The sequence below is a fragment of the Oratosquilla oratoria genome, chromosome 37, assembly GCF_046742065.1.
Source record: "Oratosquilla oratoria isolate Oo_2021 chromosome 37, ASM4674206v1, whole genome shotgun sequence".
Classification (NCBI taxonomy): domain Eukaryota; kingdom Metazoa; phylum Arthropoda; class Malacostraca; order Stomatopoda; family Squillidae; genus Oratosquilla; species Oratosquilla oratoria.
The window spans coordinates 4,927,276-4,948,399 of NC_134813.1; the positions used below are offsets into that span (position 1 = coordinate 4,927,276).

The window sequence follows — 21,124 nt, forward strand, 5'->3', positions numbered from 1 at the left end:
TAGAAGCACAGTAGAGTAGCTTTTGCCCATAAGTATAGTGGTTGGGATAGTGACAAGTGGCTGAGTGTGCTGTGGAGCAATGAATCCACCTTTACAGTGCTTGATAGTAGAGGTGGAAATGTGTATCTGTGGCCTGGTAGCAACCCTCTTGACCCACGCTACATCCAAGCTACTGTAAAACACCCAGACATGCTTATGGTATGGGGTGCATTTACTGCTAAACTTCAAGTGCTTCCTAAATACCAAACAGTGAACCAGTATGTATATTTAGAGGTGTTGTGTGACCACCTTCCTAATGCATTTGATAAAATGTGGGTGGCTATCTTTCAGCAAGACAGGGCCCATACACAGAAGGCCAAGTCAGTGAGCAAATTTACCTAGTTGTATTCTACAGCACCTCCTGGATTACGGGTCATCCCTGCATCTTGCTCACTGCCCTGGAGTCAGAAGCAGTGTCACAAAACACAGATCATCCACAGCAAGGCCACTTCATTAAATTGGTAAGTCCCCCCTCTCTGTCCCCTCATGCAGAATAGGAGAAGACAGGGAGAAATTTCTTCAGGCTGCATCAATTTATTTCTTACACATACTTGTACTAAGATAAGAGGGAGGGAAGAGGGTGGAGGGGAGTGGAGTTTGTCAGGGATGGAATGGGTGGGAGTGGTTTTTATGACTGTTTTTTGGCTACCTCTCTTGTAAGGGGGAAAAAGCCTTTGGTATATGTAAGTATTCTATGGGAAGGTGAGCTATGTTTGTATTTACCTAGTTGTATTATATGGGAGGGGGAGCTATGCTTGTGTTAACCCATTTTTGTATCTCACATGATCAAGTTTGTCCTTAAATTTTTGTATTGTGTTTGCACACACTATTATTTTGTCCAATTTGTTCCAGACATCCACCACTCTGTGTGGAAAGCTGTTTTTTTTTTTTTTAAGATCTCTTCTATAACTGTCCTTTTTGAGTTTCTTTTCATGTCCCCTTGTTCTTCTTCTATCCCAATTTAATAAGTCTTCTCTATCAAGGATTTTCATAATTCTATAAATGGCCAACAGATCACCTCTTTCCCTTCTTTGTTCCAGAGTTGGTAATTCCAGTTTAGAAAATCTTTGCTCATATGTCAGTTTTGAAAGTGTTGGAGCCATCTTTGTTGTTGCTCTTTGGATTCTTTCTATTTTCCTTATATCCTTTTTTGTATTAGGCATCCATTGTGTTGCTGCATATTCCAGTCTTGGTCTTATCAGTGTGATTAGTATTTTCTTTACCATTTATTCATCCAATTAAAAGCCACATTTATTGATCTTAACAAATTGTAGGTTCCTCCGACTATTCTGCTTATCTACTTGTCTGGGGACGTCTTTGGTGATGATTACTCCTAGATCCCTTTTGGAACCAACCTTCTTTACTTCCTTTCCACCAGTTTTATATTGTCCTGATATTCTTTTTCTTTTACTTTTTCCAAATTCCATTATACTACACTTCTTAATGTTGAAGCCCACTTCCTACTTCAGACTCCATTCCCAGACTTTGTTCAGATCTCTCTGTAGTAATTCACAATCTTTTTCATACTTTAGTAGTTTTGCATCACCGGCAAATAAGTTCATCTAACATTCTACACCTTCAATTTTTATACATGGATTGGGTGGTACAAGAGGTAAATGCACGGGTGGCAGGTCAGGGATTGGAGATGGTTAAAGAAAATAGAGAAAAGTGGGAAATAAGTCAGTTGTTGTTTGTTGATGACATTGCACTTGTAGCAGGATTAGATTGAGGAAGTTAGTGACAGAGTTGGGAAGGTGTGCGAAAGAAGGAAATTGAAGATAAATGTGGGTAAATTTACTCAAGGTGATGAGATGTACAAGGAGAGAAGGTAGCAGCAGTCTGGAAGTGAGTATTAAAGGAGAGAGACTGGAGAAAGTGTATAGTTTTAAATACTTGGGTGCAAATGTGGCAGGAATAGGAGTGGAGGTGGAGGTACAATGTAGATTGAGAGAAGTGATCAAATGCCTTGAGGGATTAAAAAGTGTAATGAGAAATAGACATTTACAATAGTAATATACCTTGTGTTAAGATTAGAAATGGAGGGAGCGAGTGGTTTGAGGTAAAGGTGGGACTTTGTCAGGGATGCGTTACGTTGCCCTGGCTGTTCAATTTATAAATGGATGGGGTGGTGCTAGAGGTAAATGCAAGGGTGGTGGGTCAGTGATTCGAGATAGTCAAATTACATGGAGAAAAGTGGGAGATAAGCCATTTGTTGTTTGCTGACAACACAGCGCTTGTGGCACAATCAGAGGAGGGATTGAGGAAGTTAGTGATAGAGTTTGGAAAGGTGTGTGCAAGAAGAAAGTTGAAGATAAATGTGGTTAAATCTAAGGTGATGAGATGTACAAGGGGAGAGAGTGGCAGCAGACTGGAAGTGAGTATTAAGGGGGTACGCGACACCTGGAGGTCATTTTCTAAAATATTTAGAGTAAAGAGCTGAAACTTCTCAGGTAAATAGGTATCCATATTGCCTACATTTTAGGTGAAGCAGAATGATGTATGTACACATGTACACATGTACATATACCAGTAGCGACATTTAAAAGTGCACAGCACCATAATACGTGGACCAATTTGTTTTATATTTTGGCTATGATTAGTCAATAGGCACACCTAGGGCCGGTCATTGAGTAATTGAACAATTTCCTTTATACTTTTGCATACAGGCATTTCAATTTTAATGGCTGGCAAAAATCGTGAAAAATACAATTTTTTTGCTCGTTTCCATTATTACTCCGAACTATTTCATCCTATTCAAAATATTCGAACGATTGGCCCTAGCAGTTACTAAAAGTAATATTCCCTGTAAGTTTCATCTAAATCTAATGTATATTAGATTTTTTATGATTAAAAAAAAGTAGAAAAATATCGAACGGAGATATGGCAACTTGAAATATGAATATATCTGTAACTTGCTTATAGTTTCACCAATTTGACTGATTTTTTCATGGCTTAATTCTTATTATATAATAAGTACAGTAAAAATTATCAACATATTTTAATTATAAGTACTTTAAATACTGAAAAACTAAAGTATAAGTATGTCACAGTAGTGACGACGCACAGACGACAACATCATATAATTTGCTTTTTTGCACCTTTGGCGGTTTCTTCATATGAAACCTCTCTGCTGGGGGTCTTCAGGGTATCTAAATCATTGGAAAGAGGTTTATTTTCCAGTAGTGGGCGCCTTCTCTTTCCTCATCAGATTCCCCTCGCCAATCTATGTTGGTAGGGCACCCCCTCCAGCATCATATGATGTCCCTTCCTCTTTCTTCTTCCTGTATAGCCTTGATCTTTTTCCTCTTGCTTTCTTCTTTGGATTTAATCTTCCTCTTTGAATTGTTTAGTCTAATGTTGTCCTTTACCTCTGTCACCGTCACAGAGGTGCAGGTGAGGGCGGTGGTGGAGTGAGAGGTGGTGAGATCTTTAGTCGTCTTTGACTGCTTGCCATCTTTAACTGCTGTTTTTTGTCATTGTGATGTTCTTTTGTTCTTTTTGCTACCCATGATGACTGTACTAAAGAGTAATATGTACTAGCTAAAGTAATAGATTGCAATGAGAGCTCATGAGACATGCGTACTTCCCTTTTCAGAGCTAGCCGGTAACTAACGCTTAGTTTCGCACAAAGTTGGCGAAATATTCTCCCTCCACCTTCCTCCCTTCCCCTCCACAATCGTATTGGCCGTTGATACACTGGGCGAGTGTAAATTCAATCAAATTTCAACGTTATTTGCTGCGCCTGAAGGTCCTAAGTGGCACGCCTCCTTCTAGTGTGGGTTGCGCCTTTAAATCTGTCCCTTTAATCCTCACCCAGGACCTTTAAATTGCGCGCGGCTGGAAAATTATTTGTCGGGATTTATTTCTAAGTGGTATACGAACATTTTGAACACAGTTTTGAAAAATGCCATATCTTGACCAAATTCACCCCCCCAGGTGTCGCGTACCCCCTTAAGGGAGAGAGACTGGAGGAAGTGAATATGACAGGAAAGGGAGGAGTGGAGGTAGAATGTAGATTGAGAGAAGTGAGTAAATGCCTTGGTGGATTAAAAAGTGTAATGAGAAATAAACATTTGGGAATGGATACTAAGAGGAGATTGTATGAAGGAGTGATTGTGCCAACAGCACTGTACGGGACAGAAACATGGAACATAAGAGCGGAGGAGAGGAGTTTAAATGTGTTTGAGATAAAGTGTCTGAGAAGTATGATTGGGATTACTAGGCTGGATAGAGTGAGAAATGAGGAGGTAAGGAGAACAGGGGTGGAAAGGGAGTTGGGAGATAGGATTGATGAAAGAGTATTGGGATAGTTTGGACACATGGAAAGAATGAGTGAAGAAAGACCAGTAAAAGAGGTGTGGAAGGCAGAGGTGGATGGAGTGAACATGAGGGGGCGACCTAGGATGAGATGGATGGATGGGGTAAAAGGGACATTGGGAAAGAGGGTAATGTCTGTTGAAGAAGGACAGGAGAGGACAGAAGATAGGGGTGAATGGAGAATGGTTGAGTATGGATGATACATGAGGGGGAGTGAGCTGGGGATGGGGGTGAAAGAATACGTGTGAGAAATAAATTGATGCAGTCCGAAGGTATTTCTCCCCATCTCCATTTCTCCATGAGGGGACAGAGAGGGGAGGGCTCAGTGATTTAATGAAGTGGCCTTGCTGTGGATGTGCTGTGTCTTGCGACACTGCTTCTGACCTAGGGCAGTGGGCAAGATGCAGGGATGACCTGTCATCCAGGAGGTACCATGATAAGAGGGAGGGAAGGGGGTGGATGAGAGTGGAGTTTGTTGGGAATGGGGGAAAAAGCCTTTGGTATATGTATGTATAATGTTGGTTCTTCTTTATATAGTTTTCAACTGGGTGGACCAATCCTATGCCAAGCACTGTACCCTGCTAAAAATTTCAATGGGTAACATTGACCTACTGGGTACAACATACATATATACATAAACTAAGGGCTTTTCCCCCTTACAAGGGAGGTAGCCTAGGTCAAAGGCATAATTCCACTCCCCCCCATTTCATCCCCATCCACTCCACTCCCATATACTTCCCTCCCTCCTTTTTTTCTTAGTTCCTCCTAGATGACAGTTCATCCCTGCATCTCACCCATTACCCTGGGTCAGAAGCAATACAGGACACAGAACATCCACAGCAAGCCGACTTCATTTAATTGGCAACCCCCACCTCTCCATCCCCCCATACAGAAAAAGAGAAGATGGGGAGACCTTCGGGCTGGGTCAAAATATTATTCACACATAACTTCTCCTTGACCCCATCCCCCACCTAGTCCTTCCCATGCATTGCAGCATTATCCATACACAACCATTCTCTACACACCCCTATCTTCTGTCTTCTCCCTTCCGTCCTCAACTGACATCCCCCTCTTTCTCAATGCCCCTTTTACCCCAACCATCCACCTCATCCTGGATGGAGTAAGACATAACCCAAGTAAAAGGAGATGACATTCCAACTAGATTGGACTTAGTATTTACCTAAGAACCAGACATAATTGACTCACTGATAAACTCTGCCCTAAAGGTAAAATGACTGCATAACACCTGAATTCCAACTGGAAGGTGAGATACTAGGCTGGGAGCTTCACCTGGGCTAAATCCTCAGCAAGTATAGCGCTTCACACTTGGCCGTCCCAGCGGGCCAATCAGAACACAGCGTTCTACACTCATATAACTCCTTAAGCTGCAAAGCATGTATATAAACTCTGCACATATTCAGTATGTTCACTCCTTTGAGAAAGTCAATAGACAAAACGTCAGGAATAAACACTTCACTTCCAGTCCATGTTTTCTTTGCCGTGTTTATGCAATTTGACAACATACTTTGAAGGGGCCAAATGGAGGGAATTCATGAATATTACTGAGGCTGAGAGGAAATGGGAAATTTTTTATACTTTTACAATCTCTGGATGGCTACCTCCCTTGTAAGGGGGAAAAGCCTTTGGTATATATATATATACAATTTCTGGAGTGGATGAGGTGGGGGGAAATTGGACACCATGTAATGACGTGGTATAAACCAGCTTCAGCTGTTGGGCTCTTGCAATAAATGACTTTATCATTTATCTAAATGTAAACAAACTATAAAGTCAAACCTCTAAAACAGCTCTGAGGGCTTCATATCGACATTTTGGAGGGGGGTAGAGGAGCATCCGGTGAAACAGACTCTCGAGTACTGGACGCATCTCCCCTACAACACCCATGGTTATTACCAGGCTGCATGACACACTGTAAAACAAGCAATACATTTTACATATCTAGCAAACAATGGTCAATGGATTCACAGAACCAGCACAAGCAGATACCCATTATCAGTTCCACAGTTTGTCAAAAAGAGATACTAAAGTTTACTACATTTTTAAAGAGCTACTGTTTCTAATCTACTCTAATCTTATTTCTTCCAAGGTAAAGTTAAGATACAGTCAGAGGGACCTAACAAAAATGCATAGGTAATGAAAAACTTACTGCACAGGCCATCAAGGCAGTTACATTTCATATAATTATTCATTTTTCAATCATTTTGAATAATATATATATATATATATATATATATATTCTTTAAGGCATATTGAATTGTATGCAACAGCAAATTGAGCTCTTATGAGTTTCCGATGAAGAGTTTCAAGTCTTCTGAAGATCTCTCTAGCATGTATAGGTAAAGAAAAAAATCAAGTTGCCGATAAAAGCCATCTAATGGGTAGAACAGAATAATAGATGTTTCACTAATCACAGTTAGCATTTTTAATTGTAACAATAACAAAGAAATGGATGATTATAAATACAGAAAGTAAACACTGGGAAAGATTACAAAGAGGTTGACCGTTACTCTGGTCTAAAACTGAGAAAGGACACATTGAATATCAGGGAAGGGTACATGGGAAGGGGAACTGTGACCACCAGGAAAGGACACTTAGATGACCGTTACTGTGGCCTGGGTGCTGGGTGTCTGTCGCAGCCGGAGTGACTGCTCATGAGAGGGCTGATTTGTCTCGTAGCTGGGTTGTCTGGTTTGGCGGATTCTGAATGGTTTGAGGCTGGAAAGGATGGTGGGGGCTTCCTGTTGGGTGTTCAATGTAGGCTGGCTGTATTTAATGTGGAGGGCCTCAAGGAGGGCAAGGCGGCGCTTGTCACTTTCTCAGTCTAAAATGGTGGTATTGTCCACTAAGATGGATCTGGTGATTGGAATGTTATGGGTCTCCTGAAGGTGCCGCTTAGGGCCTCCATTGTTAAGGTGGTATGTCAACCGTCTGGAAAGGCAAGTGGTAGTGAGTCCGATGTAGGAATCTTGGGGCATACAGTCCCCAAAAGGACACTTGAACTGGTACACCAGACTCACACACTCGATGTTGGATGGGCATGGGGAGCTGTTATTTTTCATGATAAGGTCTTTAGTCCTCTTGTTCTTATAATAAATGGCAAGTTTTATGTGGTCCATCTCATTGGTGGGGATCACATTGTCCTTGATGATACGAAGAAGTGCTTTCTCATCCTCCTTGTAGGCGCTCGACATGTAGGCCCTATAGAACAAGGTAAAGGTATTGCCTTCTTCTACAGGAGTCTGTTGTCCTTCGTACCACTTGCTCAGGACGGCCCGCAGTACACGTTGGCAGTCACTGTTTGAGTGGCCATTATTGACTAAGAGTTGTGTAGACCGGTCAATTTCTTTCTGGGTGGAGGTCCAACTGGAGCAATGGGTGAGGGCTCTCCTATAGAAGGATGCAATAGTGGAATCCTGGCTAAAATTTTGAATGCCATCCTCACACCTTTTGTCCCCACACAGTACTGTTTTAAGTCATCTCGTGAGTTCCTGGATTGTGTGAACAGCGCCCCTGCAGAAGGAGTGATGGCATCCCTTGATGTGGAGTCCCTCTTCACAAACATTCCCATTCAGTGCACCATCGACTACATCTGTGATCATGTATACCACCCAAATGGCCAATCAAACAGCGACTGCCAACGTGTTCTGCGGGCCGTCATGAGCAAGTGGTACGAAGGACAACAGACTCCTGTAGAAGGCAATATCTTTACCTTGTTCTATAGGGCCTACATGTCGAGCGCTTACAAGGAGGATGAGAAAGCACTTCTTTGTATCATCAAGGACAATGTGACCCCCACCAACGAGATGGACCACATAAAACTTGCCATTTATTATAAGAACAAGAGGACTAAAGACCTTATCATGAAAAATAACAGTTCCCCATGCCCATCCGACATCGAGTGTGTGAGACTGGTGTAACAGTTCAAGTGTCCTTTTGGGGACTGTACGCCCCAAGATTCATACATCAGATTCACTGCCACTCACCTTTCCAGATGGTTGACATACCACCTTAACAATGGAGGCCCTGAGCGGCACCTTCAGGAGACCCATAACATTCCAATCACCAGATCCATCTTTGTGGACAATACCACCATTTTAGACTGAGAAAGTGACAAGCGCCGCCTTGCCCTCCTTGAGGACCTCCACATTAAATACAGCCAGCCTACATTGAACACCCAACAGGAAGCCCCAACCATCCTTCCCAGCCTCAAACCATTCAGAATCCACCAAACCAGACAACCCAACAACGAGACAAATCAGCTCTCTCATGAGCAGTCTCTCCGGCCGCGACGGACACCCAGGCCACAGTAACGGTCATCTAAGTGTCCTTTCCTGGTGGTCACAGTTCCCCTTCCCATGTACCCTTCCCTGATATTCAACGTGTCTTCCCAGTTTTACACCAGAGTAGCGGTCAACCTCTTTGTAATCTTTCCTAGTGTTTACTTTCTGTATTTATAATCATCCATTTCTTTGTTATTGTTACAATTGAAAATGCTAACTGTGATTAGCGAAACATCTTGTATCCTGTTCTACCTATTAGATGGCTTTTATCGGCAACTTGGTTTTTTCTTTACCTCTACATGCTAGAGAGATCTTCAGAAGACTTGAAACTCTTCATTGGAAACTCATCAGAGCTCAATTTGCTGTTGCATACAATTCAATATGCCTTAAAGAATATATTTTGCTGCATTACTCCAATATATATATATATATATACAGGGTCTAACAGATAAATCCGTACAACTTCTTATCACATGTTTTAAGATTAATATATCGGGTTATAATAAACAGAGAGTTATGAAATTTTCAGTATATTTAGAAAAGGCAATAAGAACAATGATTTCATTCAATGTAACCACCTTCAGCTGTTATGACGCTTTCAACGCGTTTATGAAACTTGGATACAGCGTTGATGATCTCAGACTTTGATAATGAACCCACAGCCTTCTTGATGTCTGTCTTCAGGGTTGTTATACTTCTGTGTGGCTTGTCACATGCCTTGGCCTCAATTCGCGCCCAAAAATAATAATCTAAAGGGTTTAGGTCTGGCAAATTTGAGGGCCACAACTCTTTGTTCCAGAACTGCACATTTGACCCTTCGAGAAGGTTGGTGGTCCTCTTCGCTGTGTGGGCTGGAGCCGAGTCTTGTTGGAAGACAAACTGGTTGCCACTAGCCATATCTTTCATCCAGGGTATTATTTTCTCTTCTAGAACTTTGCAATAGACAACGGCATTGACTTTCTCCTTGTTGTTGAAGAAGTGAGTGAAGACGTCCCCCTCAGTTGACACCACACAGAGCACCATGACACTTGCTGGTTTCTTCAGCTATCCAGCTGGAGGCTATCCAGGGATCATTCCGCTTATTGAAAGTCGCATCAACCGTGAAAATCTTCTCGTCGGAAAAAAACTTGATGACTGAGCCATTCGACTTCATCCAATTCAACAGCTTTTGGCACCTGGTCAAGCGGATTTCTTTCATTTTTCGTGTCAAAAGATGTCTTTTTCCTTGTGAGAATGAGGTTAATCTCAATTTCTTTAATGCTCTGTGAATTGTCATTGTGCTGACACCTCTCTTCTTTGCCAATGTCGATAATGGTAAGGCTGGATTTGCATTGACACTTCTCTTGAGACCAGCTAAAAAGCGAGGTGTTAGAATTCTGCCCCTTCTGGGCTTGTGAGCAGCTCGTTGGTCTTCGCCGGTCTCATCAAAACGTTTACAAACATCGTAAACAGTTTGTCTGGAGTATTTTAGCATCCTTATTATGGCGCTAGGAGTGTGACACGCGCGACGAAGTTCGCATATGGCTGAACGTTTGGCTTGTTCCATTGCTTAATGTTTATTGCACCGGTGCTAGTATACAACTGGCTAAATTATTAGACAAATGGAAGTATCTGGAAACAATCAGAATTGCCATATGTTACTTTTTAAGTGCTTAAAACCTCTTCAAATTTGTACGGATTTATCTGTTAGACCCTGTATATACATGTATATATATATAAATGTATATACATGTATATATATATATATGTATATATACTGGGTATATATATATATGTGCAGTTACTATCCGAGTTACGACCTAGATTGGTTCCGACCAACCAGTCATAAGTCGGATTGGTCGTAAGTCAGATCCCATTAAAATGGCCGACACGAGGGTTATACTCTGGGATACATGATATCAATCTGTTGCATTTTTAAGTAACTTTTTCTACTGAATACTATTATATACAAGCTGTTTACTGTTTATCAATTATATGCCTTTTATTTTAATTTCTATTATTTTTCTTAGTATATATCAAAACTTACAATATGAATAATGCCATAGTTAGACATAGATATGATACAGGCCACAATGCTGACTGGAATATTACTAAGATTATCAAATATGAAAACCATACTATGAAACGTAGATGTTTTGAATCTGCTTTTATATCTCTCATTGATAATATAAATCAAAACAATGTATTTTGTACAATAAATAAACCATTAGCAATTTTAAAAACAAATTAACGAGCAATTTACGCAAACTGTGTTTACACCTGTTTCATATTCGTTTCTCCCCCTAAGCTCGGGTTATATAAGGAGTCAGATGTTTGTCCACTGTGTTCACATACATAACAATGTCGAGACTGTACAAATTCAAATCAGACTTAATGACCATCTTATGAATCGATATCCTAAAAAAAAAAAAATAATAATAATAATAATCCACTGTGTTATTTCTGAAGAAGCCCTGCTGGGCGAAGCGTTAAATACATTGGATCCCATACTCTGTGGTTGGCTTCTCTCCTACAGTTATATACAGAATTGTTTTCAGTTGCTTAGTTGTTAACCCCTTCCATACGGTGCCGCACACGTAGGCGTCATGGGGAGCGAGTGTATTCGCGAGGCTGCCATATCGGCGTCTTGATTATATTTATTGTAGTCGCCCCTCCATAATGACATTCTTTCTAATTCTTTTGTAATCGCATTTTCTATGGTTAACAAAATTCACAGGTGAAGAGAGAACGATCGATATAAGCGGTGACTATATTTTATGATGCGAGTATTATTACGACACGTCGTACGGCTGGCATTGGCTGCTGCCACCGAGATCTAAGTCCATGACGCCTACGTGTGCGGCACCGTATGGAAGGGGTTAATATGATATGGTAGGTTAAAGAAAGAAAATACTTATTATAAAGTACTCTTATTAGTAAACTCATAATAGGCATCTGCTAGGCGTGGTCTTAAATGCGTAAATATCCTTCATCCTTAATTAATTTATCAAACTCTTCCACAAATGGATTAGCTGCATGCGTATCACTGCTAGCAGCCTCACCTTTCGACAACACATGGTGAACCTGGTAACGCTCTCGAAAGTGACGAAACCACCCAGCACTCGCTATGAATTCATGTGAAGCGTATTCTTCACCTGCACATTCTTTCAACATGCGAAATTAACTTGTAGCTTTCCTTTGCACTGTTTGCAACATCTGTTTCACATTTCTTTGCCTATTATCTTCCAACCACGTGTATAGCAACTTTTCCATCTTTGCCATAAATGTCGTGCGCGATGCTGGGCTGCTACAACTATCTTACGCGCTGTGCTGCCAGACATATACAGTAAACTCATAACAGACATCTGCTACACATGGTCGTAACTCGCATGCGTCGTACCTTGGATAGTGACTGTATATATATATATATATATATATATTGTTCAACCACAAACAACTTTTAATTCCATGCCATCGCAATCGAGACTGAAGAATCGCTCGATGGAGACATTTTGTTGGAAATTGAAACGTGGACGAGCCGAGGATTCGAACCCAGCTAACCCGTAACAAAGTTACAGTGACTTAAACCAATGCGCTATCAAGAGAGAGATCTCTTGATAGCGCATTGGTTTAAGTTTGAATGTTTAAGTTACAATTTCCAACAAAATGTAAGGAGGACCACCGCATGGATTGGGAAAAGGCTGAAATTATCTATAAATCCCAGTGTAGTTTTCGAAGGAAAATTATTGAATCCTCTCTCATTAAACACCTACCCAATTTTAATTTATCAAAAGGTCAATGGTCACCAGACTGGATCACATGGATGGCAGCAAACAAATTAATTATGAAAGCAGCAGGACAGATTCCCACATACCAACCCCAAGTAACTTGAGTCCCCTTGTCCGCGTCTCCTAATTGTTCTCTCCCTGTCCATATTTATACTTGTTAACTCTATTCCTTTGTATCATTCTGCTGAAGAGGACCACAGTCAGTGGTCGAAATATACAGATAATTAGTATTTCTGATTTCTTTTCTCCGACAGTGGGTTAACAAGTTTCATTTTACCAATGTGCTATTACATTACGCTGTGCTAATATATATATATACATATATATATATATATATATATATATATACATATATATATATACATATATATATATATACTCCCAGAGTGACAGCAGGCTGGAGGTGAGCATTAAGGGTGAAAGACTGGAGGAAGTGGATAGTTTTAGATATTTGGGTGCGAATGTGGCAGGAAAGGGAGGAGTGGGGGTGGAGGTAGAATGTAGATTGAGAGAAGCGAGTAAATGCCTTGGTGGATTGAAGAGTGTAATGAGAAATAGACATCTGGGAATGGATGCTAAGAGGAGGTTATATGAAGGAGTGATTGTACCAACAACATTGTACGGGGCAGAAACATGGAACATGAGAGAGGAAGAGAGAAGGAGTTTGAATGTGTTTGAGATGAAATGTCTGAGAAGTATGATAGGGGTTACTAGGCTGGATAGAGTAAGAAATGAAGAGGTGAGGAGGAGAACAGGGGTGGAAAGGGAACTGGGAGATAGGGTTGATGAAAGAATATTAGGATGGTTTGGACACATGGAAAGAATGAGTGAAGAAAGAGTAGTAAAAGAAGTATGGAAGGCGGAAGTGGAAGGAGTGAATATGAGGGGACGTCCTAGGATGAGATGGATGGATGGGGTGAAAGGGGCATTACAAAAGAGAGGAATGTCTGTGGAGGAAGGACGGGAGAGGACAGAAGATAGGGGTGAATGGAGAGGGATTGTGTATAGATGATGCTATGATGCATGAGGGGGAGTGGGTGGGGGATGGGGGGTGAGGAAGTACAGTCGTACCTCGGTACTCGACCATAATCCGTTCTGAGGTGGTGGTCGAGCACCGATTTGTTCGAACACCGAAACCAATTTTCCCCTTATCACTGTCTTTCTTTGGACCCATTATTAAGGGCTAGAGCAACACGAAAAAGTTTAAATCTGGGAAGAAATACTCGAACAAACTGCGTACGTCTTACTCCGCTGGCGGTCTGAGTCGAACTGACGCTTACCCGCTGTTCGAGCTAGTCGAGTACCGAAAATCTGTTCGAGGTCCGATGCATTTTCTACTCGAATTTTTTGGTCGAGCACCGATTTGGTCGAGTATAGAGGCGGTCGAGTACCGAGGTACGACTGTATGTATGAAAAAAAATTGACGCAGCCCGAAGGGATTTCTCCCTGTCTTCCCCTTTTCTGCATGAGGGGACGGAGAGGGGGGGGGGTCGCCGAATTTATGAAGCGGCCTTGCTGTGGATGTGCTGTGTCTTGCGACTGCTTCTGACCCAGGGCAGTGGACAGGATGCAGGGATGACCCGTCATCCAGGAGGTGCCAAGATAAGAGGGAGGGAGGAGGGTGGAGGGGAGTGGAATATATAGGAAATGGAATGGGTGGGAGTGGTTTCTATGCCTTTTTCTTTGTGGCTACCCCCCATGTAGGGGGAAAAAGCCTTTGGTATATGTATGTATGTATGTATGTATATATATATATACAGACGCTCCTCAACTTACGTTTTAGTTACGTTCCAAACGGCCGAACGTAAGTCGAAAATGAACGTAAGTTGTTACTGTACTATACATCCGTAAATTCTATTACCGTATCTTACAAAACACCCTTAAATCATTAATTATACACATAACATTGTAAAATAATAACATTAATTTCAAATAAATTAAATTCAAGCAACATAAATTGAGATGGTGGAGGAGGAGGAGGAGGCAAGGCACTTTCAGTCTGTCGTTTGTGCAATGTAAACAATGGATGCAGCATCATGCGTAAGTATCGTTTGAACTACAGAGAGCACGCTAAACTAAAAAATTCACTAAAAAATTTTTTTTTACAATTTTTTTTACAGTCAGTTCAAACGTAAAATTGAAAAAACGTAAAACGAATGAACGTAAGTAGAGGAGCGTCTGTACACACACACACACATATACCAAAGGCTTTTTCCCCCTTATATGGGAGGTAGCAAAAAACAAAGGCATAAAAACCACTCCTACCCATTCCATCCCCATTTCACTCCACTCCCCTCCACGCTCTCTTTTATCTTGGCACCTCCTGGATGAGAGGTCATTCCTGCATCTTGTCCACTGCCCTGGGTCAGAAGCAATGTTGCAAGACACAGCACATCCACAGCAAGGCCACTTCATTGAATTGGCGACACCCCCTCTCCATCCCCTCATGCAGAAAAGGAGAAGACGGGGAGAAATCCATTAGGCCTGCGTCAAAATTTTCTCACATACTCCCTCACCTATTCCACCTCATGCATCACATCATCCATATACAACCATTTTCCATTCACCCCTGTCTTCTGTCCTCTCCTGTCCTTCCTCAAAAGACATTTCCCTCTTTCCCAGTGCCCCTTTTAACCCATCCATCCATCTCATCCTAGGTCAACCCCTCAGGTTCACTCCTTCCACACCTCTTTTACTAGTCTTTCTTCACTCATTTTTTCCATGTGTCCAAACCATCCCAATACTCTTTCATCCACCCTACCTTCCAACTCCCTTTCTACCTCTGTTATCCTCCTCACCTCCTCATTTCTCACTCTATCCTGCCTAGTAATCCCTATCATACTTCTCAGACACCTCATCTCAAACACATTCAAACTCCTTCTCTTATGTATGTTCCATGTTTCTGCCACATACAATGCTGTCAGCACAATCACTCCTTCATACAATCTCCTCTTAGTATCCATTCCCAAATGTCTATTTCTCATTACACTTTTCAATCCACCAAGGCATTTACTCGCTTTACCTTTACCTCAAACCACTCACTCTCTCCATTTCTAATCCTGACACACACACTACTACTCTTGTAAAAATTCTTGACAGCTCTTAAAAGCTTTCCTCCTATCCTGTATATCTGCAATACCTCCCACAGTGCCTTCCTGTCTACCCTGTCACAAGCCTTTTCCAGATCCATAAGAGCCCAAAAAACATCCTTACCTTTTCCTATAGCTTTCTCACATATCTGTCTTACCACAAAGATCTGATCTACGCAACATCTACCTGTCCTAAACCCACACTGTTCCTCACCAATTACTCCCTCTGTTCCTCTCTTAATCCTCTCAATCAAGATCCTCCCATAAGCCTTCCCAACTACACTTAACAAGCTAATCTCTCTGAAACTACTACACTCACACTTGTCCCCCTTTCCCTTGTAAAGTGGAGCTATATAGGCACTCGTCCAGTCCTCCAGCACTCTACCCTCTCTTAAACAAACATTAAATAACCTCACCAGCCAGTCCACCATCACTGTACCTCCTTTTTTCAGACATTCTGCATGGCATATATCCAGACCAGGTGCCTTACCTGCTCTCATCATCTTAACAATTGCCTTCACTTCATCCTTCCTTATTTCTCGTCCATTTTCCTCACTCATCACTCTCATTTTCTTTGCATTTCCCACTGCAACTACCTTTCCCTCCCTATCCTCCTTCACATTTAGCAACTCCCTTAAATTACTCTACCCATCTTCCTTTTACTGCCTTCTCTTCCATTATCATCTCTCCATCTGTGCCTTTTACCTTTTCTCTACCTGATTCACTTCCTCTTTCTCTCTTAATTTCTTCTCAAAACATATTTTCATTACTTTCAAAATTTTCTGTTATACTCTTACTCCATTTCACATCTGCTCTCCTCTTTGCCTCCTTTATCTTATGCTTTACTTCTCTTTCCTTTTCTTTGTACCTCTCATATGATTACCTTGTCCACTTTTGTAACCAATCTGTGAAAGCTTACATTTTCTCCTCTACAACCTTCTTTACTTCCTCATCCCACCACTCACTACCTTGCCATCTATTTCCTCCTGTCCTCCTTCTTCCACATACCATCTTTGCACACCTTGTGACTCCCTCCTTGAACCATCCCCATTACTCCTCCACTCCTAGCTCTACTCTATCCTTCACTCCCTCTCACTCCTCTCTCACCTTCTTCTTGTACTCCTCCTTTTCTTTCTCATTTAAGTAGTTCACTCTGAGCACCTCCCTACCTCTTGTCCTTTTCCTCTTTCTCCATCTATCCTCCACTCTCAACTTACCTTCCACCAGAAAATGATCTGATATCCCCCTACTAACTCCCCTTACAACTTGTACATCCTTAGCTCTTCCTAATATACTCCTATTTACTACTACATAATCCATTAATGCTCTATCTACCACCCTTCCATTCACCACCCTCTCCCATGTGTACCCATGCTTGACTTTCTTCCTAAACACTGTATTTGCTATCATCAACTCTCTTTCTAGACACATCACCATCAACTTTCCACTACGGTTCTTTCCCGGAATTCCACATTTCCCAACCACTCTATCTATTGGTTCATTTCCTACCCTAGCATTAAGGTCTCCCAATACTACTACAATTATGTTTCTCCCTAATCCCTCTATGCACTCATTTAAATCTATAAAAAAAAAACTCCCTTTCTTCTACACTCTTATCACTACCAGACCCACATCTCCTTGCCCAGTTTCACCTTCATCCACATTAACCTTCAAGAAACCTCCTTCCACTCCACTATACATTTACCTATCCCTTCACTTACTAGTAAAGCCACCCCTTCTCTCCATCATCCTCTTTTCACTCCTGAGAACCTCCCAACTACACTCCCAAACTCATATTTGCCCCTTCCTCTCAACTTAGTTTCACTCAAAGCCAACACATCCATCTTCTCACAAACATCCTACCTATCTCTTCCCTTTTACTCTCATCTGTACTACATCCACGCACATTGAAAGACCCAAACCTTAGGGTACCGGTTAGACAATTCCTAGACCCTCTTATGCCTTTACTTTTTTTTAGGTATGTCCCCTATGGGGCTACAGGGAGAAGAATGCCTAGTCCTAATCCCTGTCCCATTTTTCTTGCCTCTTACAATATTCTTTCCCCCCACCACAGGGGTAAGTAAGTATATATATATATATATATATATATATATATATATATATATATATATATATATATATATATATATATATATATATATATGTCGTAAGCGGAGTAGGAAACACAGGGGTCTTAGTCTTGAGTTTATTCCTGACTAGTCTCGCAGGTATGCTTTCTCATACCTGCGAAACTAGTCAGGAATAAACTCAAGACTAAGACTCCTGTGTTTCCTACTCCGCTTACGTCAACCTGTCAGAATGTCTCAACATTATATACATATACATATATAAATATATACTCCAAGAGAAGAGATTGGAGGAAGTGGATAATTTTAGATACTTGGGTGTGAATGTGGCAGGAAATGGAGGAATGGGGGTGGAGGTAGAATGTAGATTGAGAGAAGCGAGTAAATGCCTTGGTGGGTTAAAAAGTATAATGAGAATTAGACATTTGGGAATGGATGCTAAGAGAAGATTGTATGAAGGAGTGATTGTACTGACAGCACTGTATGGGGCAGAAACATGGAACATAAGAGGGAAGGAGTCTGAATGTGTTTGAGATGAGGTGCCTGAGAAGTATGATAGGGGGTTAATAGGCTGGGTAGGGTGAGAAACAAGGTAAGGAGGAGAGTGGGGTTGGAAAAGGAGTTGGGAGATAGGGTTGATGAAAGAGTATTGGGATGGTTTGGACACATGGAAAGAATGAGTGAGGAAAGATTAGTAAAAGAGGTGTGGAAGGCAGAGGTGGAAGGAGTGAAAATTATGGGGTGACCAAGGATGAGATGGATGGATGGGATAAAAGGGGCACTGGGAAAGAAGAGAATGTCTATTGGGGAAGGAGAGGATAGGACAGAAGATAGGGATGAGTGGAGAATGGTTGTGTATGGATGATGCTGTGAAGCATGAGGGGGAGTGAGTGGGGGATAGGGGGTAAGGAAGTATGTGTGAAAAATAATTTGACACAGCCTGAAGGGATTTCTCCCAATCTTCTCCATTTCTGCATGAAGGGACGGAGAGGGGGGGGGGGGGATCACCAATTTAAGGAAGTAGCCTTGCTGTGGATGTCCTGTGTCTTGCAACACTGCTTCTAACCCAGGGCAGTGGGTGAGATGCAGGGATGACCCATCATCCAGGAAGAGCCAAGATAAGAGGGAGGGAGGGGGATGGATGGAAGTGGAGTGTGTGGGGATGGAGTGTGTGGGGATGGAGTGTGTGGGGATGGAGTGTGTGGGGATGGAGTGGGTGGGAGTGGTTTTTATGCCTTTATTTTTTGCTGGGCTGGGACATTGTGACAAGTTGATGAAGGTGGAAAAAGAAGTCACAGGTCTAGTTCTGAGTTTATTCCTGATGGGTTTCGCTCTATGCTTCCTCAGAAGAATGTGACTATGGGGTGAAGCTGGCAGTATACATAGTAAGAATAGGACCGCATTCCCTCCTTGGAGGTGGGCTCTGTTTTGTTGTAAAATAATTTACAATTTGTAATTTCATTATTGTACACTCTATTAAAAATTGTAAATTATTGTACAGCAAAACAGAGCCCACCTCCAAGGAGGGAACGTGGTCCTATTCTTAGTATGTATACCGCCAGCTTCACCCCAGTCACATTCCTCTGAAGAAGCATAGAGCGAAACCAGTCAGGAATAAGCTCAGAAACTCGGAACTAGACCCGTGACTTCTTTTTCCACCTTTATTTTTTGGCTACCTCCCTTGTAAGGGGGAAAAAGCCTTTGGTACATGTATATGTGTATAAATACACTATTTTATGACCAAATTATAAGGAACTGTGGGAGGTTTTGCAGATATACAGGATAAGAGGAAAGCTTCTAGGAGCTATCAGGAGTTATGAGAGTAGTAGAGCTTGTGTTAGGATTAGAAATGGAGAGAGTGAGTGGTTCAAGGTAAAGGTACTTTGTCAAGCATGTGTTATGTCACCCTGGCTGTTCCACTTAAACATGGATGGGGTGGTGAGAGAGATAAATGCAAGAGTGGTGGGTCAGGGATTAGAGATGTTTAAAGAAAATGGAGAAAAGTGGGAGGTGAGCCAGCTGTTGATTGCGGACGACATTGCGCTTGTAGCAGGATCAGAGGAGGGATTGAGGAAGTTGGTGACAGTTTGGGAGAGTGTGTGAAAGAAGAAAGCTGAAGATAAATGTGGGTAAAAGTAAGATGATGAGATGTACAAAGGGTGAAAGTGGCAGCAGAGTGGAAGTGAGCATTAAGGGAGAGTGACTGGAGGAAGTGGATAGTTTTAGATACTTGGGTGCGAATGTGGCAGGAAAGAGTGGAATGGAGGTGGAGGTGGAATATAGATTGAGAGTACCACGTAAATGCCTTGGTGGATTAAAAAGTGTAATGAGGAATAGACATTTGGGAATGGAGGCTAAGAGGAGATTGTATGAAGGAGAGATTGTGCCAACAGAACTGTATGGGGCAGAAACATGGAACATGAGAGAGGAAGAGAGGAGTTTGAATGTGTTTGAAATGAGGTGTCTGAGAAGTATGATGGGGGTTACTAGGCTGGATAGAGTGAGAAATGAGGAGGTGAGTAGGAGAACAGTGGTGGTACGGGAGTTGGGAGATAGGGTGGATGAAAGAGTATTTGGATGGTTTGGACACATGGAAAGAATGAGTGAAGAAAGACTAGTAAAAGAGGTATGGAAGGCAGATGTGGAGGGAGTGAACATAAGGGGGCGACCTAGGATGAGATGGATGGATGGGGTGAAAGGGGTTTTGGGGAAGAGGGGAATGTCTGTTGAGGAAGGACAGGAGAGGACAGAAGACTGGGGTGAATGGAAAATGGTTGTATATGGATGATGTTGTGATGCATGAGGTGGAATGGGTGGGGGGGGTGAGGTAGTATATGCGAGAAAAATTTGACGCAGCGCAAAGGGATTTCTCCCCGTCTTCTCCTTTTCTGCATGAGGGGACTGAGAGGGGGGGGGGGTTTGCTGATTTAATGAAGCGGCCTTGCTGTGGATGTGCTAAATCTTGCAACACTTCCTCTGACCCAGGGCAGTGGACAAGATACAGGGATGACCCATCATCCAGGAGGTGCCAAGATAAGAGGGAGGGTAGAGGGTGGAGGGGAGTGGAGTGTATTAGGGATGGAATGGGTGGGAATGGTTTTTTATGCCTTTTTCTTTTTGGCTACCTCCCTTGTAAGGGGAAATAAGCCCTTGGTATATGTATGTATTGCCTTACAAAGGATTACAAAGGCAGAGCATGCCGACAGGAGACCTTTTGATCCATATCTAGGTCTGATGCGAAAAAAAAATCATATTAATATTAAAATAAATAAAAACTATAATAATGTAAATAACAAATAAAATACATAAATAAATGCATAGGTATAGTTAAATAATAAACAAACAGGTAAATAGTAAATAATAATAAATTGACATATAACTGATGATAAATGAAAATCACAGACAAAAGATAACAAAACAAAAACAAATAATATAAGATAAATTATAATCATTACAGCATCTTACTTAGGTATTTATCTAAATGATTCTTAAAGCTTCAAACTGAACTACATTGCACTACCTGT

The 21,124-nt window shown here is 41.7% G+C and overlaps 1 protein-coding gene across 6 annotated transcripts in view; it reads right to left on the minus strand.

Annotated features, from left to right (window-relative positions):
• LOC143019507 (brefeldin A-inhibited guanine nucleotide-exchange protein 3) overlaps positions 1-21,124 on the minus strand; it is a 659,822-nt gene that overhangs the window by 620,019 nt on the left and 18,679 nt on the right. For all 6 annotated transcript variants that reach the window (XM_076175183.1, XM_076175181.1, XM_076175182.1 and 3 more), the window contains exon 9: positions 6,154-6,286. In XM_076175183.1, the coding sequence (XP_076031298.1) occupies positions 6,154-6,286 (133 nt within the window). The remainder of the gene's footprint in view (positions 1-6,153; positions 6,287-21,124) is intronic.